This window comes from Mesoplodon densirostris, chromosome X, assembly GCF_025265405.1.
Source record: "Mesoplodon densirostris isolate mMesDen1 chromosome X, mMesDen1 primary haplotype, whole genome shotgun sequence".
NCBI classification, from domain to species: domain Eukaryota; kingdom Metazoa; phylum Chordata; class Mammalia; order Artiodactyla; family Ziphiidae; genus Mesoplodon; species Mesoplodon densirostris.
This window is the reverse complement of record NC_082681.1, coordinates 124,035,890-124,063,479: the sequence shown is the minus strand read 5'-3', so window position 1 is coordinate 124,063,479 and position 27,590 is coordinate 124,035,890. Positions and strand designations below refer to the sequence as shown.

Sequence of the window (27,590 nt, the reverse complement as noted above, 5' to 3'; positions counted from 1 at the left end):
AAATTAGAACACTCCCTAACACCATCCACAAAAATAAACTCAAAATGGATTAAAGACCTAAATGTAAGGCCAGAGTCTTAGAGGAACTCTTAGAGGAAAACACTGGCCAAACACTGTATGACATAAATCACAGCAAGATCCTTTTTGACCCACCTCCTAGAGAAATGGAAATAAAACCAAAAATAAACATATGGTACCTAATGAAACTTAAAAGCTTTTGCCCAGCGAAGGAAAACATAAGGAAGACGAAAAGACAACCCTTAGAATGGGAGAAAATATTTGCAAATGAAGCACCCGACAAAGGAGTAATCTCCAAAATTTACAAGCAGCTCATGTGGCTCAGTATCAAAAAAACAAACAACCCAATCCAAAAATGGGCAGAAGACCTAAATAGACATCCCTCCAAAGACGATATACAGAATGCCAACAAACATATGAAAGGATGCTCGACATCACTAATCATTAGGGAAATGCAAATCAAAGCTACAATGCGGTATCACCTCCCACTGGTCAGAATGGCCATCATCAAAAATCTACAAACAATAAATGCTGGAGAGGGTGTGGAGAAAGGGGAACCCTCTTGCACTGTTGGTGGGAATGTAAATTGATACAGCCACTATGGAGAACAGTATGGAGTTCCTTAAAAAACTACAAATAGAACTACCATATGACCCAGCAATCCCACTACTGGGCATATACCCTGAGAAAACCATAATTCAAAAAGAGTCATGTACCAAAATGTTCATTGCAGCTCTGTTTCCAATAGCCAGGACATGGAAGCAACCTAAGTGTCCATTGACAGATGAATGGATAAAGAAGATGTGGCACATATATACAATGGAATATTACTCAGCCATAAAAAGAAATGAAATTGAGTTATTTGTAGTGAGTTGGAAGGACCTAGAGTCTGTCATACAGAGTGAAGTAAGTCAGAAAGAGGAAAACAAATACCGTATGCTAACACATATATTTGGAATCGTAAAAAAAATAAATGGTTATGAAGAACCTAGGGGCAGGACAGGAATAAAGATGCCGACATAGAGAATGGACTTGTGGACATGGGGAGTCTCAAGGTTAAGGTGAGATGAATGAGAGAGTGGCATGGACATATGTACAGTACCAAATGTACAAGAGATAGCTAGTGGGAAGCAGCCGCATAGCACAGAGAGGTCAGCTCGGTGCTTTGTGTCCACCTAGAGGGGTGGGATAGGGAGGGTGGGAGGGAGGGAGATGGAAGAAGGAAGCGATATGGGAACATATGTATATGTATAACTGATTCACTTTGTTATAAAGCAGAAACTAACACCATTGTAAAGCAATTATACTCCAATAAAGATGTTAAAAAAGAAAAGAGAGAAGCTGCAGAGTGGGAGAAAATATTTGCAAAGCAAATGTCTGGCAAAGTACTATCTGCAATATAGTAAAAATTCTCAAAACTCAACATTGAAAAAAGGAAACAGTCCAATTAGAAAATGGAAGAAAAATAAAAGGAAAATGGTCAAAAGACATGAAGAAATATATCAGTGAAGAGGATACACAAATGACAAATAAGCACAGGAAAAGATGTTCAACATCATGAGCCATTGGAGAAGTGCAAATTAAAGCCAAATGTGATATCACTACATACCTATCACAGTAGGTGGATTAAAAAATAGTGACCTCACTAAATGCTGCAGAGAAATGGGATCCCTGATCCCTTGCTGATGGGAATGTACAATGATACAGCCCCTTTGGAAAATAGTTTGACAGTTTCTTAAAAACACTAAATATGTAACTACCATATGGGACCTAGTAATTATACTCCTGGGTATTTATCCCAGAGAAAGGAAGATTTATGTTCATACAAAAGCATGTACACAAATGTTTATAGCAGCTTCATTCTTAATAGCCCATAACTGGAAATGATACAGATGCCCTTCATTGGGTGAATGGTTAAAGAAACTGGTACATCCATATCATGGAATACTACTCAGCAGTATAAAGGAATGAACTACTGATGTACACAACAACCTGTATGGATCTCCAGAGATTTATGCTGAGTGAACAAAGCCAGTCCTGAATGGTACATATTATGTGATTCCATTTATATAACTTATTTTAAATGACAAAATTATAGACATGGACAACAGATTAGTGGTTCTCAGGGGTTAAGGGGGCAGCGGTGGGAAGGAAATGATTGGCTGTAAAAGGGTAGCATGAAGGTCCTTGTGGTGATGGCAATGTTCTCTTTCTTAACTGTGTCAAAGTCAGTGACCTGGTTGTGTTCTTTCATTATAGTTTTGTAAGATGTTACTGTTGTGGGGAACTGGGTAAAGGTTACACAGGGCCTCTGTGTATAATTTCTTACAACTGCATGTGAATCTATAATTATCCCAAAATAAAAAGTTTAATTTTAAAAAATGTATTTTAGGGAAAAAGGATCTGAAAGGATCAGAGTCAGAAGAATCATAAATACTAAATAATGTAGCACTTTTATATTTGGTGATGTTCTGAAGCCCTGGCCCAGTTTTGTTCTGAAATGGAGCCATGGAGGGGTCCATGTGAGTCTCTGTACAAAGGTGTATGATTGACTTGTTTCCTCAAGTGCTGCTAATTTGAGATGCTATTCAGTGTATGCCCTTTGAGTACCTTTTGCCTCTGGTTTTCTGTTATACACAAACTGGTTTTTTTCATTTCAGTTCCAAGGTCACTTCCAATCACCATTAACTTTTATGATCTTGTTCCTGCAGTGGGTGCTCACCTAAGGACCAGAGTGTCTAGACACTGACTTGTTTTCCTGAGTAATTTTTCTCTTTGCCTGTGTGGTAGAGATTTCTTGCTGTTCCCTGATCCCTATCCCCTTCTTCTCTATGGTAGTAGAAACTCCATTTTTGAGCTGGGCACATGGCTGCCCAGAGTAGAGGTTGCACTGCTCAGATTTCATTGTAGCTCACTGTGGTTTTGTCACCAAGTACAAGCCTTCTGTTTTGATTAAGCTGTACATTAAATAGAGCTATCATTTTGCTGTAACAAACACTTAGTGAATAGGTGAAATCAAATACTTTATATAAAAGCTGTGTGTTGTGGGTGGAATTGTGTCCCCGTAGAAAGATACGTTGAGGTCCTAACCCCCAGTACCTTGGAATGTGACCTGATTTGGAAGTAGGTCTTTGCAGATGTAATGAAGTTAAGATGAGATCATACTGGAGAAGGGTGGACTCCTAATTCACCCAGGAGCAATGCCATGGGACGATGAAGATTGGAGTGATGTATTTACAAGCCAAGGGACCTCCTGGGGCTGCCAGAGGTTAGAAGAGAGTCATGGGACAGATTTTTCCTCAGAACCCTTGGAAGGAATGAACCCTGCTGATGCCTTGATTTTGGACTTACAGCCTCCAGAATTGTAAGGCAACAAATTTCTGTTGTTTTAGGCCACCACTTTGTGGTATTTTGTCACAGCAGCCCTAGGGAAACCAGACACTGTTGTTTCAAAACTTCTTTTTGGTGTATTTAAGAAAAATGGGTTGGGGACTTCCCTGGCAGTCCAGTGGTTAGGACTCCGTGCTTTCACTGCGGAGGGCCTGTGTTCAATCCCAGGTCAGGGAACTAAGGTCCCATGTGCCGTGTGGCAAAGCCAAAAAAAAAAAGATAGCGTTGGGTATGCATAGGCTTCTTAATCTGAGTCCTGAGATGTTTGGACTGATTATGCCTTCTTTTTTCTGGAAAATCTCACTGTACCAAACCCTGACATTGTTCATTGCTCCAAAGCCCTTCCATCTTCCTTACTTTTTTTTTTTTTGGCCGTGCTGCTCAGCATGTAGCATCTTACCCCCATCAGGGATCGAACTGCATGTGGAGCGCAGGGTCTTAACCGCTGGACTGCCAGGGAACTCCCATCTCCCTTACATTTTTATTGCTGATTTGATGTGCTTGAATGTCAGCCAAAGTCTAAGGTAAATGGTTGATGCAAGGATTGCGTGGTTTCCATGGAGACTTCTTGCAGGAGCCCTCCCTTTCTCAGTTCAACAGTTGTCAGGGAAACATCTAATTTCAGTTTGTGGCTCTGCCAATTTGAGTGGCTCTTGGAAAAGGATACAGTTAAATCTTTTCAAATAAATTCAGAGCTTTTTAAGGTTCCCTTCAAGTTATAGTAAGTTTTTCTGTAACTTAGGCATATTAACTAGTCCTCTGCCTGAAGTGATCAAAGTACCGATTTGTTCATATGCAGAAAATCTTGATTTTGAGCTTTGCCAGGGAGGAAAGCTGAGGTTCAGAGAAAGAAAGGCCCAGAGCCAGAGATCTGGTTGTCTGATGCCACATGATTCTAGTCCATAATCTTCAGCATGCCCTACAGTAAGAGAAATCCAAGGGGCCTGCCCTGTACAAAACTGTCCACAGGCTGCAGAGTTGGCAGGCTCAGCACTGTGTGTTTATTGCTTCTAGTTAGGTATTGTTGAATCAGTGGCTGGCATTGGTGGTGGTCAAAGGGAATGGTTGTGAGAGCACAGGTTCTAGGTGTAAGCAGTTCTAATAAATCGGAATCCTTATTGTGACAGCTTCCCCATGGGGCTATGTATGAAACAGTCAGGTATGGTAGATTTCAAAATTCCCCCGATACTGTGCAGCTCCTTCCATCAAGAGCTGGAGCCTGTGTCTCCAGCCTTAGAGTCTTGCCTGGCCTTGTGACTTGGTTTGACCATAGTATACAGTGGAAGAGACCTTGGGTAAGTTCTGAACCTAGGCCTGAAGAAGGATTTCAGCTTCATTTCTTGCTCCTTTGGGAACTCTGCCACCATGTGAAAAAGCCCAGGCTCACCAGCTGGAGGGTGAGAGGCCATGTGGAGGAGAATGGAGGCACCCAGTCAGCCCAAGGGTAACTGCGGAAGCATAAGCAAGTCCCACCTGAGTTCAGCAGAGTCTGGCTTAGATGAGTATCATTGCTCAGCTGAGCTCAGCCCACATTGCTGATCCCCAGAACTATGAACTAAATAAATGTTGTTTTAAAGTTTTGGGGTGGTTTGTTTTGCAGCAGTAAATGATTGATACAGCCAGGTGTGGATGCTCTGGACCAGTCAAGGCTTGCCTTTGACCTGTCCTCTGTAACACCCAGGATTCTTAGTAACACTGTCCCATTAGTAACAGAAATTACCTCTGGGTAATTTAGGCAGAAAGGGAGTTTATTGGCAAGATGTTGGGTAGCTCAGTCTTTCTTTCGGAAAACTGGAGAAACATCTTGAAATATGCACAGCTAAGGGGCAACAGTGCCAGAACAACAGGCACATTACAGCACAGAATTGGTCCGGTGAGGATGTTGGAACTGTAGCTGCTGAATATTGGATGCCTCCAGCCACAGCACACATTGCCTGTCCTGGACGTCGGGCGTGAGGCTGGGCACCTTGCCGCCCCTGGGCACTGGGGTTGCTGCTGTTTCCAGAATACAATGATCTACTCTTCCTGTTGCCTCACCTCACTCACTACTGATTCAAACACCTGTGTGTTGCATCTGGCCAAGCTTAAGTGCTGTGCCCATACCCTGATTGAGGAGAAATCACGAAAGTGGGTATCTGACGTTTTTAGCTTATTGAGCTGGAGGCAGGTGGAAAATTTCATAAACATTGGCAAGGGGTTCTGGTGCTGGGCAGCAAAAGAAAAGTGGCAAATGTTAATCAGTTTCTGTTCTGTACCCTGGTTAGCTTAGCTGGTTACAACACAGTTAGGATGGAATGTGCTTTGTGGTTCATTCCTTGGTTCATTTGAGAGAATATACTGAGTTCTGAGGCTGTACCCTTTACACCTGCTCCTTCTCTCACACATGTGTGTCCATGGCCATTTGGAAGGCCAGGGAATCGTGGGACCTAATTTGTATTATCTGGCTGCCAAGGTGCAGATAGTGTGTATCTTTCAGTTGGTGAGCCTGATTCCATTCACTGCCATAGTGTGCTACCTAAGAGGACTGAATGGATGGTATCTTAGTGAACATAAGGGGTTGCCTATTCGCTCAGTGAATTTGGTTCACATGACATCTGTAATAGAAATTGTCGGGCGGCAAGATCTTTCAGTTCAGGTGGTTTCTCATTTTCCAGAATTTCTCTAATAACCTTTCTAAACCCTGAAGTACTTATCTGAAAAACCATTTATGTAGGATTAGTTTAAATGTTAGGAATGAAACATAAAAGAGAAAAGTATACTGCCTGGAGGGTGGGTAGTGGGTGTTTGAGGAATGTTCATCCTTTTTCCTCAGACTTCTTAGATACACACACCCCAATCAGATTATGTCTTACTTAGCTCAGGCTGCTGTAACAAAATACCACAAACTGAGTGGCTTATAAACAACAGAAATTTACTTCTCACATTTCTAGAGGCTGGAAGTCTGAGATCAGGGTGCTAACATGGCTGGGTTCTGGTGATGGCCCTCTTCTGGGTTGCAGACTGCCGACTGCTGGCTGTGTCTTCACATGGTGGGGAGCAGAGAGAGGAAGCAAGCTCTCTTGTGACTCTGTAAGGGTACAAGTTCCATTCTTGAGGGCTCCACCTTCATGACCTCATCTCATCCTAATCACCTTTCTTTTCTTGCTGCGTGGCTTGTGGGGTCTTAGTTCCCTGACCAGGGACCAAACTGGTGCCGCCTGCAGTTTAAGAGTCTTAATCACTGGACCGCCAGGGAAGTCCCCTTAATCACCTTTCAAAGGCCCCATCTCCTAATATCGTCACACTGGCGGGTAAGGTTTTAACATATGAATTTGGGGGGTTCACAGACATTCAGTCCGTAACAGATTAGAAACCCTCTGAGGGCAGGGACTCTTCTTTCTGTGTCAAGTATCTCTTAGTTGTCAAATCTTTAGGCATGACTTGTGAAAGTGGAGCGGACTTGGGAAAGAATACCCTGGGAGGAATCAGGACCTAGGTCTCAGCTCATCCATTGTGGTGGGGGCACCTGTTTAGAGGGACGGGTGGATTGTATCAGGTTAGGCAATGCAGTCTGTCTGGGCTGATGAATTAGTGTGTCCATGTGATTGAAGGGAGGAGCTAGCAGATCCGCCTGGGTCCTAGGGATTTCCCTCCTGGCAAGCACAGCTCATTGGCAGGAGATCTAAGAGCAGGGAAAGTTTGGGCATCAGGGAAGTGTCAGCAGGTAGCTGGGGGTGAGGTTCAGGACAAGGACAGACAGGTGAGAGCAAGGCCAGGCCTTCAGTGATGGGTGTCTGTCATGCTAGAGAGGGAAGAGGATGGACGTGTGTAGCTGGGGCATAGAAAGGGGATTTATTTGGTCATGGAAAGAGGTGGGTTTGGGCAATATAATGTAGCCACTGGGTCACAGTAGGAGCAATAGCAGGATAGGCTTGGGGCTGGGTTCCAGCTAGTTGGGCTGAAGCCCCTTAAAGCCATCTGGATTTGCCATGATGATGCAGGGGACTGAGTGTGCTGGTTGTCACAAGGCCATGCTGAGTGGAGGAGAACTGTCTTGAACAGGGAGGGGCCGTCTCCAGCTTTGATGCCCTGCAGTAGCCTGCTTTGACGGGGGTCAGCATCCTCAGAGGGGAGGTGAGTGGGGCGTTTGTTATTTTAACAGTTGGATAGGGTCTTCACTAGGAACTCGACAAAGAAACCCAATTAATGAAGTCAGGTTGCCTACCCCACCAGAAGCTGCTGTTCTGGTGTAAGTTTAACTCTGCTGGAAGGTTCCAATCTGTGTGGGTTCATACTGGAGACTGAGAACTCCGGTGTGATCTGAGACTGAACTTGCACTTGTTCATTCCCTCTGAAGCATTTCAAGGATCTGTGTATAATAAATGGATGATCCACTTACGTGAGATGTCCTGGCGTGCTCTGTTCATCTCGCTAAGGCACTAGTTTCTTTATTCCTTTCTCTCTCTCATTTTTTTTGGCACTAGTTTCTTTAAAAAAGAAATGTGTGTATGAGTGTGTGTGTGCGCGTGTGTGCGCGCACAAGTATGTATAAAATAAAAGATACAAAATATAGAATGGACCGAAATCAACAAACTTATAAAAATACCAAATAACCTCAGCCTGTAACTTTATTTATGAAAAGCACTAAAAATGTCAGTTAACAAATTGAAAAGCGAACCCTTTGGCTGCTGAGGTAAGTCTGAGTTGCCAGAACCAGTAAAAGCTTTGTATGATCCTGGCAGCATGTGTGTTCACCTGAGATTTTCCTGCTTCCAGCAGTATGAAATACTGTGATGTGCAGAGGCTAGAAACCTAGGCCAGAATCCCCAAAGTTTCTTTTGTAATCTGACCTGTAATTGCATTTTAATTCAGTTCTAGTGTTAAGACTGCTTTTGTGTGTGTGTATGTTTCCTTCATCTCATCAATTACTGGCGTTTAAGAGAGTGCCTGGCGCACAGTCGGCCATCAGTGAAGATTAGTTCTTACTGGGGATTCTACTGTTCTCCTCCCCTAACCGTTCTCCTCCATCACAGTGACTCTCTTCTTGTGGTGTGGGGGGGTGTTTCCTTTGTACCTCCGTGGTTCACCCCCGGTGCGCTCTTCCCCTCTCCTCCGCCTTGAGCTGTTAGATCCCGGTTTCTCCCTGGGCAGGTGCCAGCCCCGAGGAACTCCTGACCCTGATGAGCATGCCTGCATGTGTGCAGCTGGCTTGGGCAGCTTCCAGAGCTATGGCACTGGCTTGCCGAAGAAGGCCTAGATAACAAAAGTCATAATGAGAAATCATTGTTATCAAATCTCTTCACTACCAATAATCCTTCCTCATTCCAAAAGACGATCTAGGTGCATGATGAAAAAAATCTGTAGAATCACTCTGTCAAACCTATGTATGCCAGTCCACCGTGCAAAAACCAAAGAAGCTAGCCTAAGTGTTGAATTTCTTTGAATTCCTGTCTTTAAGAGCCATATTAATATCATATTTGACTCCTTAGCATATTTTTGTCTTTTTTTTTTTGCGGTACGTGGGCCTCTCACTGTTGTGGCCTCTCCTGCTGCAGAGCACAGGCTCCGGTCGCGCAGGCCCAGCGGCCATGGCTCACGGGCCCAGCCGCTCCGTGGCGTGTGGGATCCTCCCGGACCCGGGAACGAACCCGCGTCCCCTGCATCGGCAGGCGGACTCTCAACCACTGCACCACCAGGGAAGCCCCATATTTTTGTCTTTTAATACAAAAATGTTCCTTCTCCGTCCCCTGTCCCCCCCCCCCCACCGCCAACCAAACCAAGCCAAACCAAACCAAAACAAACCGAACCAAAACAAAACAAAACAGAGTACATTCAAAACCCTGGGAAGATATGTTGTACAGTTGGCCCTTGAACAACATGGAGATTAGGGGCGCTGATCCTCCAAAGTTGAAAATCCATATGTAGCTTGGAGTCTGCCCTCCATATACACGGTTCCTCCACATCTGCGGATTCAACCAGCTGCAGCTCTTGTAGTATTTACTATTGAAAAAAAAATCCATGTTATAAGTGGACCTGTGCAGTTCAAACCTGTGTTCAAGGATCAACTGTGTTTCTCTTTGCCTTTGCTTGCTTGAAATTTGGTGATTACAAAATGATTTACCTGAGCTCACGTCAGGTTCTTGCTATCCTTTAAAACTTAAAAATTTTGGGGGGGAATAGGTTGATATATTCACCTGTAAGTCACAATTCAGAGGTACAAAGCAACATGCATAGGGGTTCTATTAGTGAGTGAAGAGTTAAGTCAAAGTAGGCATATTTAATTCATTCCATAAGCCTTCCTAATGAGAAATCAATGGGATGTGTGCTGTGGGGAATACAAGGATGGTTTTTATAAAGAAATCCAGGACTTGCCCTCAAGAGACTTACAGCCTTGTTTTAGGGGGATGTAGCAGGTATCCTCAGAACCATAATACAAGTAGAAGTGGTAAGTGCCAGAGGGAGAGGTTCAAACCATAGTTTTAGCTTTCACCCATACAATTCCTTTTTTTAGAATTTTTGGATCTAGAGAAAGCTTTGTGTTCTATATAGTCTGACTGCTTCATTCCAGTAGATGACACGGAAGACTGAGGGAGGTCAGGTGCCTTCTGCATGGTCACCCAGCTAGATAGAGCTACCTTTGACAAAGATGACTAGTTTTTATAAAGCAAGGTGCTATTAAAAAATACCTTGAGAGGGCTTCCCTGGTGGCACAGTGGTTGAGAGTCCGCCTGCCGATGCAGGGGACACAGGTTCGTGCCCCGGTCTGGGAAGATCCCACATGCCGCGGAGCGGCTGGGTCCGTGAGCCATGGCCACTGGGCCTGTGTGTCCGGAGCCTGTGCTCCGCAACGGGAGAGGCCACAACTGTGAGAGGCCCGCGTACTGCAAAAAAAAAAAAACAAAAAAAAAAACCTTGAGACAAATGACAATGGAAACACAACCATACAAAATCTATGGGATGCAGCAAAAGCAGTCCTAAGAGGGAACTTCATAGCGACACAGACCTTCCTCAAAGAAACAAGAAAAATCTCAAATAAACAACCTAACCTACCACCTAAAAGAATTAGAAAAAGAACAACAAAAAACCCGTAAAGTCAGAAGGAGGGATATAATAAGGATCAGAGAGGAAATAAATAAAATAGAGATCAAAAAAATGATAAAGCAAGCTGCTGCCTTGTCCTATGTTGACAACTTAAAGGAAAGAGCACTTTGTGTGTGTGAAATCTGTGCTTGGTGAGGGAGGACTTTTGTAGCTTTCTCCAGCTGGGCACATTGTTTTGAAATCGCCCTTCGAGCAGGTGACAGGTGAATGGTTTTGGGGTATGTCTATACTAGTTCTTGCTGACATGGATTTAGGCTTTGTCTCTTTTTTAAAAAAAATTATTTATTTTAATTTATTTTATTTTTGGCTGTGTTGGATCTTCGTTGCCGTACACAGGCTTTTTCTAGTTGTGGCGAGCGGGGGCTAATCTTTGTTGCTGTGCGTGGGTTTCTCACTGCAGTGGTTTCTCTTGTTGTGGAGCATGGGCTCTAGGTGCCCTGTCTCAGTAGTTGCAGCTCATGGGCTCAAGAGCGCAGGCTGAGTAGTTGTGGCACATGGGCTTAGTTGCTCGGCAGCATGTGGGATCTTCCTGGACTAGGGCTGAAACCTGTGTCCGCTGCATTGGCAGGTGGATTCTTAACCACTGCACCACCAGGGAAGTCCAGGCTTTGTCTCTTTCTCTTTACAACTTTTCTGAATTCATTTTAAAAAATAGATCATACATTCACATGATTCAAAATTCAAAAGGTACAAAATGAAACACAGTAAACTCTTCCCTACCCCTGTACCCTAGCCAACCTATTCCCTTCCCTGGAAGCAGCTGCAGCTAAGCTTGTTAGCTTCAATTTCCAGAGATAGCATATGAATATATAAGTCAATGCATCTAGGTTCAACACCCCCCCCCTTTTTTTTTTTGCAGTACGCGGGCCTCTCACTGCTGTGGCCTCTCCCGTTGCAGAGCACAGGCTCCGGATGCGCAGGCTCAGGGGCCATGGCTCACGGGCCCAGTCGCTCCGTGGCATGTGGGATCCTCCCGGACCGGGGCACGAACCCGTGTCCCCTGCATCGGCAGGCGGACTGTCAACCACTGCGCCACCAGGGAAGCCCTAGATTCAACCCCTTTTAAAAAAATACCTGCCATGCCCTACTGTGCGTCTTGCTTTTTTCTTTTCAGCAGTTTAACCTAATGATCTTTCCATATGAGTGCACAAAGAGCTTCCTCATTCTTTTTTAGTTGGTGGTTTTTGTGGCAAACAACTGAATCCACTCCAGATGATTAAGCCAAAAAGGTATTAGGATTTTTAGGTAACTCATGGAATCGTTTGGAGGGCTGGAAGAACAGGGGGCATCTAACTTTCCAGAAACAATGGCCAAGCCGTGCATAGTTCTAGTATTAGGTGGGAGCCCCCTGTGCTCCTGCCTGTACTGAGCAGCAGGTAGCAGGGATTTGACTGGACCGCAGTTGCTTCCACCGTCATCCTGAGCCAGGAAGGCAGCTTCCCCTGCAAAAGTAGAAGCTCTGAGCAGAGTCTCTTGTCTTACACTTCTTACTTCTCAAGCAAAGTCTTGTGTGGATATTGCCATCATGGAGACCTGGTCACATGTTTGCAGTTTAGCCGCAGAGGAGCCTAGGAATTCGATTCTCAGCTTTCAAGCTGGGAGGTGAGATTTGTAATATGAGAAATTTCTCAGTGGAGAAAGCCTTTTTTTTTTTTTTTTGCAGTACACGGGCCTCTCACTGCTGTGGCCTCTCCCGTTGCGGAGCACAGGCTCCGGACGCGCAGGCTCAGCGGCCATGGCTCACAGGCCCAGCCGCTTTGCGGCATGTGGGATCTTCCCGGACCGGGGCACGAACCCGTGTCCCCTGCATCGGCAGGCAGACTCTCAACCACTGTGCCCCCAGGGAAGCCCGAGAAAGCCTTTTTAAGAGATGATGGGCAATCACAGATATGACAGATCTCTACTAGAGCTGCCTAGAATTCTATTGTGTGGATGAATTGATTAATTGATTAATATTTTAGATGATGGACCTCTGGTTGTTTTCAAATGTGTATCTTAGGTGATACATATTGAATGAACTTGTACATATGTCATTTTGCTTGTATAAAGTGGAATGTAAATTCCTAGAGGTAGAATCGCTAGATCCAAAGTTTGATTTTAACTATTTTTTTTTTTTTTTTTTTTTTTTTTGCGGTATGCGGGCCTCTCACTGTTGTGGCCTCCCCCGCTGCGGAGCACAGGCTCCGGACGCGCAGGCTCCGGACGCGCAGGCTCAGCGGCCATGGCTCACGGGCCCAGCCGCTCCGCGGCATATGGGATCCTCCCAGACCGGGGCACGAACCCGTATCCCCTGCATCGGCAGGCGGACTCCCAACCACTTGCGCCACCAGGGAGACCCTTAACTATTTTTTTAATTGTAACTTTTATGGATGTTGCCAAATGGTCTCTATACTGTTCTGTGCTTCCATTGGCAGTGTATAAGTTCCTGGTTTTTTGCCCAGAGTCTTTTCCCTGTTCAGATTCCATCTGAGCCAGAGTGGCAGGTTGGGTCTTCCCTACTACTGGGGTGAGTTTTGACCTTGGGCCACAAATGTTGACAAGCTGGATCTGGGGTCATAACCTCTGCCATTCATTCATTCATTCATTCATTCATCTATCAATTAATTATCTTGGCTGGATTTGGTCTGCAATTTAGTATAGTCTCTCTGGTCCTAAATTAAATGGCATCTTGGGGGATCTGAAAGGTAATGGAGCTTCCAAAATTGATTTGCAACTTGGGAGTAGCTTACATGTTGGGAGATCTTGGATCATTATGTGTTCCAGATGCATAGGGATGTTTTCAAAGAATGGTTATGAAGATTTATAACACCTTCTCCTTTTAAAACTAAAAAGCAAATAAGTGAAATAAGACAGATGAAGACAAATACTGCATGGTATCATATATGGAATCTAAAAAAAGAAAAAAAATGTTGACCTTATAGAAACAGAATGGAATGGTGGTTGCCAGGGGTTGTAGGGTGCAGGAAATAGGGAGAATCACTGGTGAAAGGGTACAAACTTTCAGCCCTAAGATGAATAAGATACGAGGATCTACTGTATAACATGGTGACTGTAGTTGATAATGGTATTGTGTAAGTGAAATTTGTTTAGAGAGTAGAACTTAAGTGTTCTTACACACACAAAAAAGGTAAATATGAGAGGTGATGAATGTGTCAATTAACTCGATGGTAGGAATCCTTTCACAGTCTATACGTACATTAAGTCATCACATTGTACACTTTACATATATGGCAATTTTATTTGTCAATTATACTACCTCAATAAGGGTGAAAAAAGCAAAATATCATTTTTAGCATGTGAATTATTGTATAGATTTTGCTGATATCTGAAAGATGGCTCCAGTTGGTTGCTGTGGAAGTTTATAGTAATGTAGGAAGCCCTAGTTCAAAAGCTCCTGAAAATTTTAAACAAATGTATATAAATGGGTGGAAAATGCGGTGGGGGATACATGTGTGTTCTTTTCTTCTACTGGAACTGTTCACTGTTTAAGTTGGAATTTACTTAGTGTAGCTGATTAGTTTAGGAAAATACCTTTCTGCCTGGCTTTGAGCATATCTGCAGGATGTCGTGCATTGCTCTGGGAGGCAGTGTCTTATCAGGGCTTGCTAACCCTTTCTGTAAAGGGCCCGGTAGTAAATATTAGGCTTTGAGGGCCAAGAGGCAAAATTGAGGATATTGTATAGGTATTTATATGACAAGAGAGAAAGCAAACTTCCACAAAGTTTTTATTGACAGAATTCAAAATATGATAATTGAGTACAAGTTTTTTTTTTTTTTTTTTTGCGGGGGTGGGGGGATTAGTACAGATCTACTAGTAAGAAGTATGGAATTTTTGTTTTGGGGATAACGTTTTACCTCACAGAGTTCAAAGTTAGTGTTCCCTGTCATCAAATTGACTGCAAATGTTCATCTGTAAAAACCACTCTCAGCACATACAAGACCAGGCAGTGGGCCAGATTCGGCTCGTGAGCATCAGTTTTCCAACCCCTGATGTAATGGAAAAACCTTTACATTTGGACCCAGGCACATGTAGGTCTGAGTACTGGCTCTGAACCTGTGACCTTGAACATCTCACTGAACTTTCTGAGTTGTGGCATTTATTTGTGCATAAACTGGAGGTAAGGACAGCCACCTCATGGAATAAATATCATCCCCATGTTTGTTATGATTTTTGTGTTGAGATTCCAGTTCTGTAGATGCTGATATAACTTAGCTAGACTTACTTGGAATTAGTATTGGGCAGAGTCAAAAGCTGATTTGTCAGGGGATAGAATTTTCAAATGGTCTCAATGTACTATGTGAAAATATGTTTTTGCAGTGGAGAGATCTAGCAGTCACCGTCTTAACCAAATGGCCAAACTTGGCAATTAGTGGTGGGATGTTTGGAAATTACGTACCCCTCACTGTTGTGTACCTCTTACTATATCACAGTACCACCTGTGTGGTGTTCTTGCCAGAAATGTTTGACTTGAATGTTATCCCAAGGAAACAGAAATCCAAAATGTGGAACATTCTGCAGGACAACTGGCCTGAACTCCTGAAAGGATTGAGTGTCAATGAAGAACGGAGGTGGCATTGTTTTAGATTAGGGAAAGACAGAGGAGACATAAGATAAAAATGTAATGCACGAACATTGATTAAATCCTGGATGGGAGAAGGGAAATTCAGTTCTATAGGCCATTTTTAAGACGATTGAGGACATGAGAGTGTGGACCATATGTTGTGTGATAATACTAATGGTGACTCCCTCAGATGTGGTGATGATGGGGGGATAGTGTAGGAGAATAGTCCTGTTTTGGTAGGTGAATAGTAAACTATTTAGAGGTGGGGGAGGGAGGAAAAAGAGGGAGGGAGGAAAAGGGAGTTGGGGGGGGATGAGAGAGAGAGAAAAGAGTAAGTCGTTTCGTTCAGCACAGCTTACTTCCTGTCTTGGCACTGCGTGTGGTACTTTCAGTGGGGAGGTGCCCAGGATACTTTAAGAAGTACTTTCAGGTATTAGTGGGCTTCCGTGTCTGAAATCACACGTGAGCCCTGAATGTCTGTCTTCTCTTTAACGTGATGGGGCTTTGGCTTAGGCATGTGCTGGGGCGCCTCATGTTGGGTGATCAGACCTGGGGGTTCATATTTTCTTGGGTGGCTCACCCAGGTCCCTCTGGACTGAAAGTCCCTCTTGATATTTAGAACGTTTACATGAGTGGGAAAGGAAAACCCAGGACAGTGGACCTGACTCTTCAGCTGTTTCCCGAGAGGCTGAGGTACAGCTTATACGCATATACTTTAAATCCTCTTTATTTCTGGTTTCGAGGGGCCTCTGTGGAGGCTGGCGTCTCCTGGGGTATGCTAAGCAGAAGGAGGCTGGGGGCAGAAGGCCGTGATGAATCTTTAGCGCACTGAGTGGCTGGAGCACCACTGAGGGGTTCTAGATTGTGAGGCCAGGGGTCGGGGGCGGAGGGCCAGGGGAAGGGGCCGAGGGCCAGGGGAAGGGGCCCAGGGCCAGGGGTAGGGGCCCAGGGCCAGGAGTAGGGGGCGGAGGGCCAGGGGAAGGGGCCGAGGGCCAGGGGTAGGAGGCGGAGGGCCAGGGGTAGGGGTCGACGGCCAGGGGAAGGGGCCGAGGGCCAGGGGCAGGGGGCGGAGGGCCAGGGGAAGGGGCCGAGGGCCAGGGGTAGGGGCCGAGGGCCAGGAGTAGGGGACGGAGGGCCAGGGGTAGGGGGCGGAGGGCCAGGGGTAGGGGCCGAGGGCCAGGGAAAGGGGGCGGAGGGCCAGGGGTAGAGGCCGAGAGCCAGGGGTAGGGGACGGAGGGCCAGGGGTAGAGGCCGAGGGCCAGGGGTAGGGGCCCACGGCCAGGGGTAGGGGCCCAGGGCCAGGGGTAGGGGGTGGAGGGCCAGGGGTAGGGGCCGAGGGCCAGGGGTAGGGGGCGGAGGGCCAGGGGTAGGGGCCGAGGGCCAGGGGTAGGGGCCGAGGGCCAGGGGTAGGGGGCGGAGGGCCAAGGGTAGGGGGCCGAGGGCCCGGGGAAGGGGGCCGAGGGCCAGGGGTAGGGGGCGGAGGGCCAGGGGTAGGGGGCCGAGGGCCAGGGCAGAGTGTGGTGCAGTCTGATCCTCATTCTCTGACCCTGCCTGGTCCCTCCTAGCTGAGCAGGTAGGGGACAGAGCAGCTAATACTCTGTTATATTCCTGCAGGAGCTCTTTGGGCTCTGTGGTGTGAGATGACTAAAGCCCATTTAGCAGTCACTTGTAAAAGTAATTACAAGATGAGAGAAAGAAGAGCATTTTGGTACTATGGGCTGTGAAAGCCAATTAATTCAACAAACATTCATTGAGCAACCGAATATGTAGTAAGCATTGTAAAGTATAAGTCCTGGGGGATACAAATGATAAAGATATACTCTTGCCTTGTGCTGGGCACTTGAGGGGTATGGGAAAGAGATGGGGTACACGGGAGACAATGACCAGAATAGTGATTTTGCTCTATTAAAAGGCTAGTGATGTGACAGAAAAGTAGTGAAAAGGACTATGGGAATACAGAATGGAATTGACTATGGTTTCAAAGATAAGGTTGGTCTTGAGGTGATTTGAAGAAAGAGTCTGGTGGGTAAAGACGTGGGGAGGGGGACTTTCCTGGTGGTCCAGTGGGTAAGACTGCACTCCCAATGGAGGGGGCCTGGGTTTGATCCCTGGTCAGGGAACTAGATCCCACATGCATGCCGCAACTAAGAGTCTGCATGCAGCAACTAAGAAGTCCGCATGCCACAACTCAGAAGTCCAAATGCCGCAACGAACATCTCATGTGCTGCAACTAAGACCCAGCGCAGCCAGAAGGAAGGAAGAAAGGGAGGGAGGAAAGAAAAGAAAGAAAGGAAAGAAACATTTAAAAACAAACAAACAAAAAAGAAGTGGGGAGACATCCAGCTTCCAGATGGGAGACATGCCAGGTGCCGAGAGGCCTGCATGGCTGTCCTGTGTTGAGAGGCCGGTTGGCATCTGGAGTGGCTGAAGCCTTGGATGCAGGAAGGGGAGGAGACAGGCTTGTTGGCAAGGTAGTTTGGGCCAGGTGGGAGGGCCTGAAAACCATGGTCAGGGCTCTGGGTTTTACAAGAAAGGGCACGAGGAGCCCCGGAAGCCTGCTTGAGTTGGGGGGGGCGGTCTTGTTTTAATAAGATATCATGGAGGCAATGTGGAGGATGGTGTGTGAGGTCTCAGGAGTCTGGGGGCCGGACTTGAAGGAGTAGGTTTGTGAGCAGAGACTCTGAACTTGGGGAGCTGTGGTGGAGGGAGAGTAGAAAATAGGGGTCTGCTAATGTTCTTGGAGAATTCTTCCAACCCCTCACGCCAGAACTTTGAATTTTTAAATCTCTCTGAGGAAGTCTTTAAAAATACTTGAAGGAGGAAGCTTATTCAAACCTTCGAACAGTTTTGAAAATTTATTACATTTCAGCTCAGAAGGAAAGTATTATTTCAGGCAAACTGGAACGGGTGTGGACTGATTACTCAGCACAGCCACTTAATCTTTCAGAATTAGGTAGGAGGGAAGCTATTTTAGTGGCCTTCCATCTTCTTCCAGAACTTGGTCCAGGTTCCTCCCAAATGGTCAGTGAATTTTTCTGATGCGTGTCCAGCACCCCGACAGTTGAGCGTACATCTGTAGGCTGTGAGGAAGTTGATTTCATCCATTCCTTTTTTTTTTCTTCCCATCTCTTGCCTTCCACCTGAGAAAACAAACATGAGTCCATAGGTTCTTGTTATGTGTTAGAACTTTGCACAATGTGTAACCTAAGATGGATCCAGCTGAGAGGGTTGCAGGTTTGGAGTTTAGACTAAAGAAGAGGAGTGGAGTCTTTTCATTTTTTCTTTATTTTGAGAAAATCTTGGCAACTGGGACTGTTTGAAGGAGCAGTTACATAAAATATCTCCTGCTAGTTGAGTATCTGGGATAAAGCACCACAATTTTTTCTTTAGATTGCATTAAAACATTTCTACCCACAATTTAGAACTTTTCCATGGAGAATTTAGACTTAGAACATTTTGAACCTCAATAAAGAAAAAAAAACTTACAGAATTAACCTGCATCTTGGACTGAGAAGTCTCAAGCTTACGAGATTCCATATGTAAGTTCCAAAGGCCTATAATTTATCATCCTTGCGGCTTGACTATTTCAGAAAGTTCTTGGCATGTCTCATGGAGATTTGGTGTACAAAGAGCAAGAAGAGTGGCCTATGGGCTTACCTCACTTATGTGTGTATATTCTACATTGGCTACAAAGCAGTGATTCTACCGGTATATGGGAGCAAAGGACAGATTCCAAGGTAAATGAGGCGGTTTACTAATGCCAGATCTGGGTGTTAGTCTTGAAGTATCATAGTGAATATTTTAGCAGCAATTTCAGTTACCTTTAGTTAAGAGCTTTTCTAGTTCTATGTGATAGTTATGGTAAAGGAAGTTTACCTTGATAATAAATTAGCACTGACTGAAATATAGTTGTTAAATTGTTCATATCGCAAGGATTACAATTTCTTAATATTAAGGAATTACTCTGCAAGACTATATTGATGATGTTAGTTTTTTTTCATGTATAGGCAATCCTGTATCCAAAGATGTGTAATTTATTTATTCACAGTAAGGAATGTATTATAAAACTCAATTACTTGAGCTTCCCTGGTGGTGCAGTGGTTAAGTATCTGTCTGCCAATGCAGGGGACACAGCTTCGAGCCCTGGCCCGGGAAGATCCCACATGCCACGGAGCAACTAAGCCTGTGTGCCACAACTACTGAGCCTGCGCTCTAGAGCCCGCAGGCCACAACTACTGAAGCCTGCACACCTAGAGCCTGTGCTGCGCAACAAGAGAAGCGATGACAGTGAGAACCCCGCGCACTGTAATGAAGAGTAGACCCCGCTTGCAGCTACTAGAGAAAGCGTGCACACAACAACGAAGACCCAATGCAGCCAGAAAAAAAAAAAAAGCTCACTTACTTTTTATTTGTGAGGGTTGCTTCATTCACTTGATGGAGAATTTTTTGGACTGTATCCTGTATGCCTATCCTTGCGCTAGGAGATAAATAGAAGTTACCCATTGCCCTTGGAGAGAAGACATTTTAATGGGAGCAGATAATTATAATATTTGATAAGTGCTGAAATAGACATTAAAAAGCTTGAATATGGAGAATTTCAAAATGTATACAAACATACACAGTAGGAGGATGAGCCCTCACAAACCTGTCACCCAACTTCAGGCATTTTCAACTCTTGGTAATGCTTGTTTCACCCATACTCTCCAGTTACTCCCTTTCCTCCTTTTATTTTGGAGCAAATCCAAGACAATAAGGTATCATGTGATAGACATTTATAGACATTTGAATAGTCAGAGAGTACACTGGGAAAAGAGACTATACCTGGTGACTTGAGAAGGAGCTACAGAGCAGTAACATTTGAGTTTAATCTAGTGGGGAGTGAGGATGTTCTAGGTCGAGGTGAATGGGATGGAACCCAACAATTATTGAACACTGCTAAGCATCATATCGGGTTCATTTAGTACATTATTTAACTTTTTCCCTCATAGTCTTATGGGAGAGACAATATCTCTATTTTATCAATATATATGAGGAAACTAGGTTTCAGCCTGACCAACCTTGACTTCAAGGCTGTTTAGTTTCCCATCTTCTGCGCCGTGTACCTTAGGCGCAGAAATGTAAAAGGTCAGGATGTGCTTGGGAAAGCAGGAGAAGCTGAATGCAGCTACAGAATTGTGTGCATGTGTGTGTCCAGAGATGAAACTAGAGAAGCTGCTCAGGGCCAGGTTGTGAAGGAACTTTAATGCTGCGCTAAGAAGATAGGATTTTGTCCTGAGGTGGTGGGGATCCAGGCTGAGATGCCTTTAAGCATGAGAACAGTATTGTTAGCTTTTAAAAGGCAGGTATGCAGGCACTATGGAGGATGAACTGGAGTTGGAAGATGAGCTGAGGAGAGACTGGTTCGAGAAAATTATTTGTTCAACCACTATTTATTAAGCATAATCAACGTGGCAGGGAAAGGAACTGGTGAGTAAGACATACATCTCCCTGTTTCATGGAGCTTAGCCTAGTAGAGAATCAGTTACATGCAAATGGCCTATTGTGATGTGATTTTATAATAAGAAATATATATTTGGTCTTCAACCCAGTTCCTGGCACAGAGCTCCAAAAACCCTTGGGATTTCCTGTGATAAGAGCAATAAAGGTGTCTTGTTATGTTAACGAGGTGACTTTTGGAAAAGTCCCTAGGTAACAAGGTTGGAGGCTGCTTCCAGGGGACCAGATGGTTAGAGGGTTGGAACTTTCAGTACTCCCCCCCCCAGCCCCTCCCAAACTGGAAACCATACCGATGTCCAGTGGCAGGGGATAAATAATACTGAGTGACAACAAAAATGAGTGAACCGCAGTTTCACTCAACAGCTTGGAAGAATGTCACAAACAAGTTTAGAAACAAGCAAGACTAATCTGTAGTATTAGAAGTTAGGAAGATGACGGGTGGGTAGTGACTGAAAGGAGCTTCGAAGGGGGGCTTCTAGAGGCTTGTAAGTTTTGATTTCTTTCATTTTTTTTAAAAAAGTATTTATTTATTTGGCTGCGCTGGGTCCTAGCTGTGGCATGCGGGATCTTCATTTCGGCACGTGGGATCTAGTTCCCTGACCAGGGATTAAACCCAGGCCCGCTGCATTGGAGCGTGGAGTCTTAACCACTGGACCACCAGGGAAGTCCCTATTTCTTGATCTGGGTGCTCGTTATGTAGTTGTATTCAATTTGTGAAAACGCATCTAACTACATACCATACACTTATTTGTATGCTTTTCTGTTTGTATATTATGCTTTTCTATAGGGATATACTTCAATAAAAAGCTAAATATATAAATTATTGGAAAAAAGTTTAAGTTTCAAGAGCAACATTTCTTCTAGAAACAAATTCTGATAATAAGTATTGATGCCTCCTTGTACACCTGAGGAAAACTGATGCACTATTATATGAAAGTCACACTTTAAAAAAGAAACCTGTCCCTGTACAGTAATTTGTGTGAATTCTATTAAAAAATAAAATATGTCACGATGGCCAGGTGAGATATTAGGAAGGATTAAGGCATGACAGAGGAGAAGATAGCCTTGATTTGGCAGATGGTTCTGTGATAGATGTGGATGTGGTTAGCGTCGAAGATAAGTTTCCGCTTTGGGATATGGAATTGTTGATGCCAGCAACTGAGGCGAGGGCTGCTGGAAGATCTGCAGGTTCAAGGATATGTGGGGAGAGGCAAGTGAGTAGGGCTTATTTAATTTATGTTATGTCTGAGATGGCTTAGGGTGTCCACGTAGAGATGTCCAGTACGGTTTTGGAAAAGTGCATGAAGTATCTGAGTTCTTAGGTTTGGAGAGAGCGGTTTGGTGATCATTAGCATTTGGATGGTCACTGAAGCCTGGGGAAAGAATGAGATTACCAAAGAGCAGTGATTCTCAACCTTGGCTGCACATTAGAATTACCTTGAGAGCTTTAGAAAAATACCCATGACTGGGCCACACCACTGACCAATTAAAGCAGAATCTTTTGGGGGTGGAGGCTAGGTCTCTTTATTTTTCAAAAGCTCCTCAGGTTATTCTAATTTGCAGCTAGAATGGGAGCAAAATAAACAAGTAGACCAAAAAATTAGACAATGGCATGTTTATTGAATGGACACTATTGTGGGCACTACTACTTTAGCCTTCGTGAGGTAAGTACCTGTTTACACTTAAGGGGAGACTGAGGCACAAGAGATAAGCAACTTGCCTTAGGTTATACAGGTAGCCGGTTGGTGCTAGGGCCAGGATTCACACCTAAGTCATTTACTCCAAGAACTGTTCTCTTTACCATAACACCCTATTGCTTCTCCACTCAAGAATGAATCTGGGGCTTCCCTGGTGGCGCAGTGGTTGAGAGTCCGCCTGCCAATGCAGGGGACGCTGGTTCGTGCCCCGGTCCGGGAAGATCCCACATGCCGCGGAGCGGCTGGGCCCGTGAGCCATGGCCGCTGAGCCTGCGCGTCCGGAGCCTGTGCTCCGCAACGGGAGAGGCCACAACAGTAGAGGCCCGCGTACCGCCAAAAAAAAAAAAAAAAAAAAAAAAGAATGAATCTGGGAGGGTTGAGACTTTGGAATGGCAGTGTGAGAAACTCAGCAGATCCTCTTTCCAATGAAACAGCCTCTTAACTGGTAAAAACTGTAAAGGATAATCATTTAAAGTCTCTGGAAATTGACCTGAAGACATACAGCAAATGTAGAAACATTTATTCAAGAAAATCTCCTAAATCTTAGTAAGAACAGTGAGCCAGCAGCCTTTGAGCCACGACCTCTTCCTCTCCCCACCCCCACCAGTTCCACATGGTGGAGGCTCTGTTTTCGGTGCATCTAGCCGAGAAGACAGGACTCACTCCCCCCAACCCCAGCTCATAGTTTAGGGCTAGGAGAGGTGGACTGTGGGCTACTGGAAGTACCAGAAGTACCACCAGGAGAAAGAGAGAGAGGGCCAGAAAAATATTTGAGGAAATAATAGCCAAAAACTACCCGAGTTTGATGACAAACACTAGTCTTCACATCCAAGGAGCCCAGCTCTGTCCTGACTCCTTCTGTGGCTGCCAGTCTCACTGTGACTGCAGGCTGGGGTTGCCTGCAGTACAGTGAAAATACCTGGAATGCGGGTGGGAGAGAATGGAAGTAAGGCCAGTTAAAATGCCACAAAGCTTGCTGTGCTTTCTGAGATTCAGCTGTTTTTCTTGAATAAACACTCCCCGGATTGCTGCAGACTTTTGGTTAATTTCCAGAGTTGTGTCCATTTTAGTTGGTTTCTCATTGCTCTGATGGAGGAGAGAATTTTTGGAGACCCTTATTCTGTTATTTTTTGTTGACATCCCAGTTGAATTTTAATAGGAATTTTCTTCAGATTACTTAGTGTCTGTTTATAGTTTGTTCTGAAAGTGTTTGTGAGGTTAATTATAGGAAATCTAAACTCTATCCATAAGACCAACTAAGAATAATAAAAAATGCACAGTGTATCTTTATAGCAGAATATTATGCAGTTGTTAAAGCGGTAATTTTAACTGTGCGCTAGAGAAAAATATTCAGGGGATGATGCTAAATGAAAAGCAAGTTGCAAAATAGTATGTGGTATTCTATTTTCATAAAGTTTGAATAAGCAACAAGAAAAACAGGTGTGTGCTATATATATATGCTGAGAACATTTCTAGAAGAAATGTATAGTGTTTTCCTCTGGGGCACAGGGAGTGGGGGTGCTTCTTACTTCTTCACCCCCACTTACTATTATTTGAACTTTTGAGTATCTGTTACTTTGAAGTAACTTTAAAGAAGTCATTGAAGGGAATTCCCTGGTGGCGTGGTGGTTAAGAATCCGCCTGCCAATTCAGGGGACATGGGTTCGAGCCCTGGTCCCACATGCCGCGGAGCAACTAAGCCCATGCGCCACAACTACTGAGCCTGCGCTCTAGAGCCTGTGAGCCACAACTACTGAAGCCCACGCGCCTAGAGCTTGTGCTCCGCAGCAAGAGAAGCCACTGTGAGGAGAAGACTGCGCACTGCAACTAGAGAAAGCCCGAGCAAAGCAACAAAAACCCAGCGCAGCCCCCCCACAAAAAAAGTCATTGAATATTTAATGTTATTTTTAAACTACCAATAGGGCATATCATGTTAGTTTAAGGTCTGCAAATGAAAGATTGCAATATCTTGATAATATTTGTGTGTATGTTACTTTTTTTTCTCTGAAGTGTGCACTCAAGATGTAATTTTAATGTTTAGGAAATCATTTTGCTTGAGAACTTGAAAAATAATGAACTCAGGTTTCCCCGGTGGCGCAGTGGTTAAGAATCTGCCTGCCAATGCAGGGGACATGGGTTCAGTCCCTGGTCCGGGAAGATCCTATATGCCACGGAGCAACTAAGGCTGTGCACCACAACTACTGAGCCTGCTCTCGGGAGCCCGCGAGCCACAACTACTGAAGCTGCGTGCCTAGAGCCTGTGCTCTGCAACGAGAAGCCACCGCCAGGAGAAGACCACGCACCGCAACAAAGAGCAGCCCCCACTCACTGCAACTAGAGAAAGCCCATGTGTAGCAACGAAGACCCAACGCAGCCAAAAATAAATAAATTAAATAAATTAATTAATTTTAAAAATCATTAAAAAAATGAACTCACTTTTAATTTCGATCAACTAGGATAATCCACAAGTAGTGGTTATGACTAATCTGTTCTCTTTTCACCCCAGTGACTTCTAGACTTCAGACTTTGTATGTTACAATCCACTCCCTGAAAAAGTCACTGTTTTGTAAGAAGCTTAACAGCCATCTTTTTGTCACCTTTATTTTTATCTTTGAAAGAGGAGGAATAATCACCCAGTCCTGAAACATCACGCGTAGGTAGAATTGAATTATCCAAATTGAAAACCTCCCTGCAAACTGGAGGAAAAAGAATCCAACCAGCGTGTACCCGTAGGTTCTCCAGGGACTTTTTGATTAGTTACCCCATGAAATCCTTGAGATTTCATAATCTATTTTGTCTCATTTTGCTGTTATGAAATGGAGTTTTCAGCATCCCTTCTCTTGTCTGTTTTCAGATCACAGAACTCTGTGGTGTCAAGCGGGTTGGTTATTTTGGTCCAACACAGTTTTACCTTGCCCTGAAATTAATTGCTGCAGCACAGTCTGGCCTCCCCGTGCGGATAGAGAGTATTAAATGTGGTAAGTATCTCCCATTGATACATTTTATTATCCATGACAGGTTTCCTGTTTGTGAGAACTATTTTTAGTGGGTTTAAGGCCTGTTCTATAAGCATTTGTGGAATTTTTCCTTTCTTCTAACTCTTCTTTAAAGTAAAATAAAACTTACCAGGTATCTTAGTGTTTTTTTTTTTTAATGAGAAAAAAATTCAGAGAGTGACCTGAGATTAGTTCCTTTTAACTCACTTGCAGTTAAAAATAGATTTCGTTCTTTAGCCGGCAGAGGTTGGGATGGGGATTCTAGAGCCTGTGGCAAAATAATAAGACCGTTTAATTTTCCACTCGAGGAGTCTATAATGTCGTTTAAGGCTCTGTTAGGGCTGAGTAACTGGGAGAATTTGAGTGGAACTGCCCCTTCTGTCTCTCTTCTTTCCCTGCCAGGCACGTCAGGTATGATCATCTTTTAATCTCCCAATTCCCAAAGCACTATTTTCATGATTGTTACGTACTCGGGGGCTACCAAAAGTTTTGCAGAATGAATTTATCTTCTCAAAGCTTTGATTTACCATTTTCTTACCTTGCTGTCCCTGCCCCTAACCCACAACATACTTGAGCACTTAAACCAAAAGTAAAGCCCCAAACTCTTAGCATCATTTGCACTGCTTCAGTACTGGTTTTACCAGGCTGTTTAAAGAAGGTGATTATTCAGTGGATGTGCTGAGGTCCTTTTTGAGTTCACTCTGATATGAATTACTTTCCTATGGCCACACAGCTATGCAGGAACTTTGTCCTTTTCCTCATTTTTTTTTTTTTGCGGTATGGACCCAGCTGCTCTGCGGCACATGGGATCCTCCCGGACCGGGGCACGAACCCACGTCCCCTGCACCGGCAGGCGGACTCTCAACCACTGCGCCACCAGGGAAGCCCCTCCTTTTCCTCATTTTGAGATAAAAATCACTCAGCTGTTCCTACCTGTTCTCTGAAGTCCCTGGTGGACCTCGACGTGGGTTGAGGATTTATGGTTCGTCCATGACAACCTTGTAGGACAGCTGCAAATAGCAGAGAACATTCTGATCGCTTGACTATGAGAAATGAAGCCTTTTTACACTAACCATCAGGAGGCCGCAATCATCCTGCTAACATTTATTAAAGGCTTAGTGGGTGCCAGACACTGTCTCATTTAGTCCTCATGACATCTACCTAAATTAGATAATTGTGTCAGTTTCCATTGCCTTCGATAAGCTGTGATAACAAGTACCATTGAAATCTCAGTGCCTAATGGAATAAAGGCTCGCTTCCTGCTTTGCGGTGGGTCAGGTTGAGTAACTTGCCTAAGGATTGTAATGTTCTAACCAGCTCTAGCCAGGAGCTCAGCCTCCAGTTCCCATGCTCTTCATTGCTATGCAGAGTAGCCTCTTCTGGATGATTCTTTCTGTTTAGTAAGGTGCTGACTCTAATCTGTAATCCTGGATGTTTTCCGAATGGGAAAAAAAAATCTGACCCCCAAAGCATCCCTCAGTATTAGAAAATTTGGTTCCAAAATAGGTTTCATGATGAAGTATTATTTCAGTGGCTGGTTTGGTGTCTAATGGTCACTGCTATCATTCATTTGCTGTGATTAGTTCAAAGTTACAGCTCACTGAATTTCAATTTGTGGTAGGCAGTGATAGTTTCCATTCCATTGTAAACGGTCATTAAGCTTTATTGTAGCATCCCCCAACTTCATCTTCTGGAAGAGTTAAGAGCTGCTTTGTTGTATAAAAGAATAAACTTCTGACACCTTTGTTGCTTATATCTGGTTAGACTGAAGTCTTTTACCTGATTTGTGCTCAGACCTACAGCTTAATTTCCTGGAGGGAGGGGGTGGAAGGGATGGACTAAGTTATCACTTGTGTAAAGGATTAACCCTTTTCCCAAATACAAGGCTTTCTCCATTGTATTTTATAAATCCTGATGCTGCCTTTTACCTCTGAGGGTTTAAGTATACTCAGAGTTAATTCCGAATTTCCTTCCTTCATTTAAAGATTTATTAAATGATAGTTATTTGCAGTCAGCATATGTTGCGTAAGGATGAGGGCAAGACTGGGCCAAACTTTGAGCTGCTACTTAGCATTTTCCGATTTGTTGCTTGAAATCCATTAGCTTAATGTTTGATGACACAAACCTTGAAGGCCGAAGAGAATGCTCTCTGAGAACCTAATCTGAAAGGCTATACTACCTTTAAAAGGCCCTGTCACCCCCAAGCAGTTGTGAGTCTGCCCCTCCTTTTGTAAGAGTCATACCCTTATTTCATGAATGACATGTGCCTGTGTGTATGTGTGTGTTAACCTGTAACCCCTAGCCGTTCCCATTTTGCTGAATACCCCTACCATATGCAGTTGCTTAAGCCA

At 44.4% G+C, this 27,590-nt stretch overlaps 1 protein-coding gene across 4 annotated transcripts in view; it reads left to right on the top strand.

Annotated features, from left to right (window-relative positions):
- The window catches only part of REPS2 (RALBP1 associated Eps domain containing 2), a 235,483-nt gene that overhangs the window by 44,629 nt on the left and 163,264 nt on the right, over positions 1-27,590 (top strand). For 3 of the 4 annotated variants that reach the window (XM_060087427.1, XM_060087429.1, XM_060087426.1), the window contains exon 2: positions 25,098-25,221. In XM_060087427.1, coding sequence (XP_059943410.1) covers positions 25,098-25,221 — 124 coding nt within the window. Of the gene's footprint in view, positions 1-18,715; positions 18,788-25,097; positions 25,222-27,590 lie in introns of those variants that run through there. The other variant, XM_060087430.1, reaches the window with a different exon arrangement.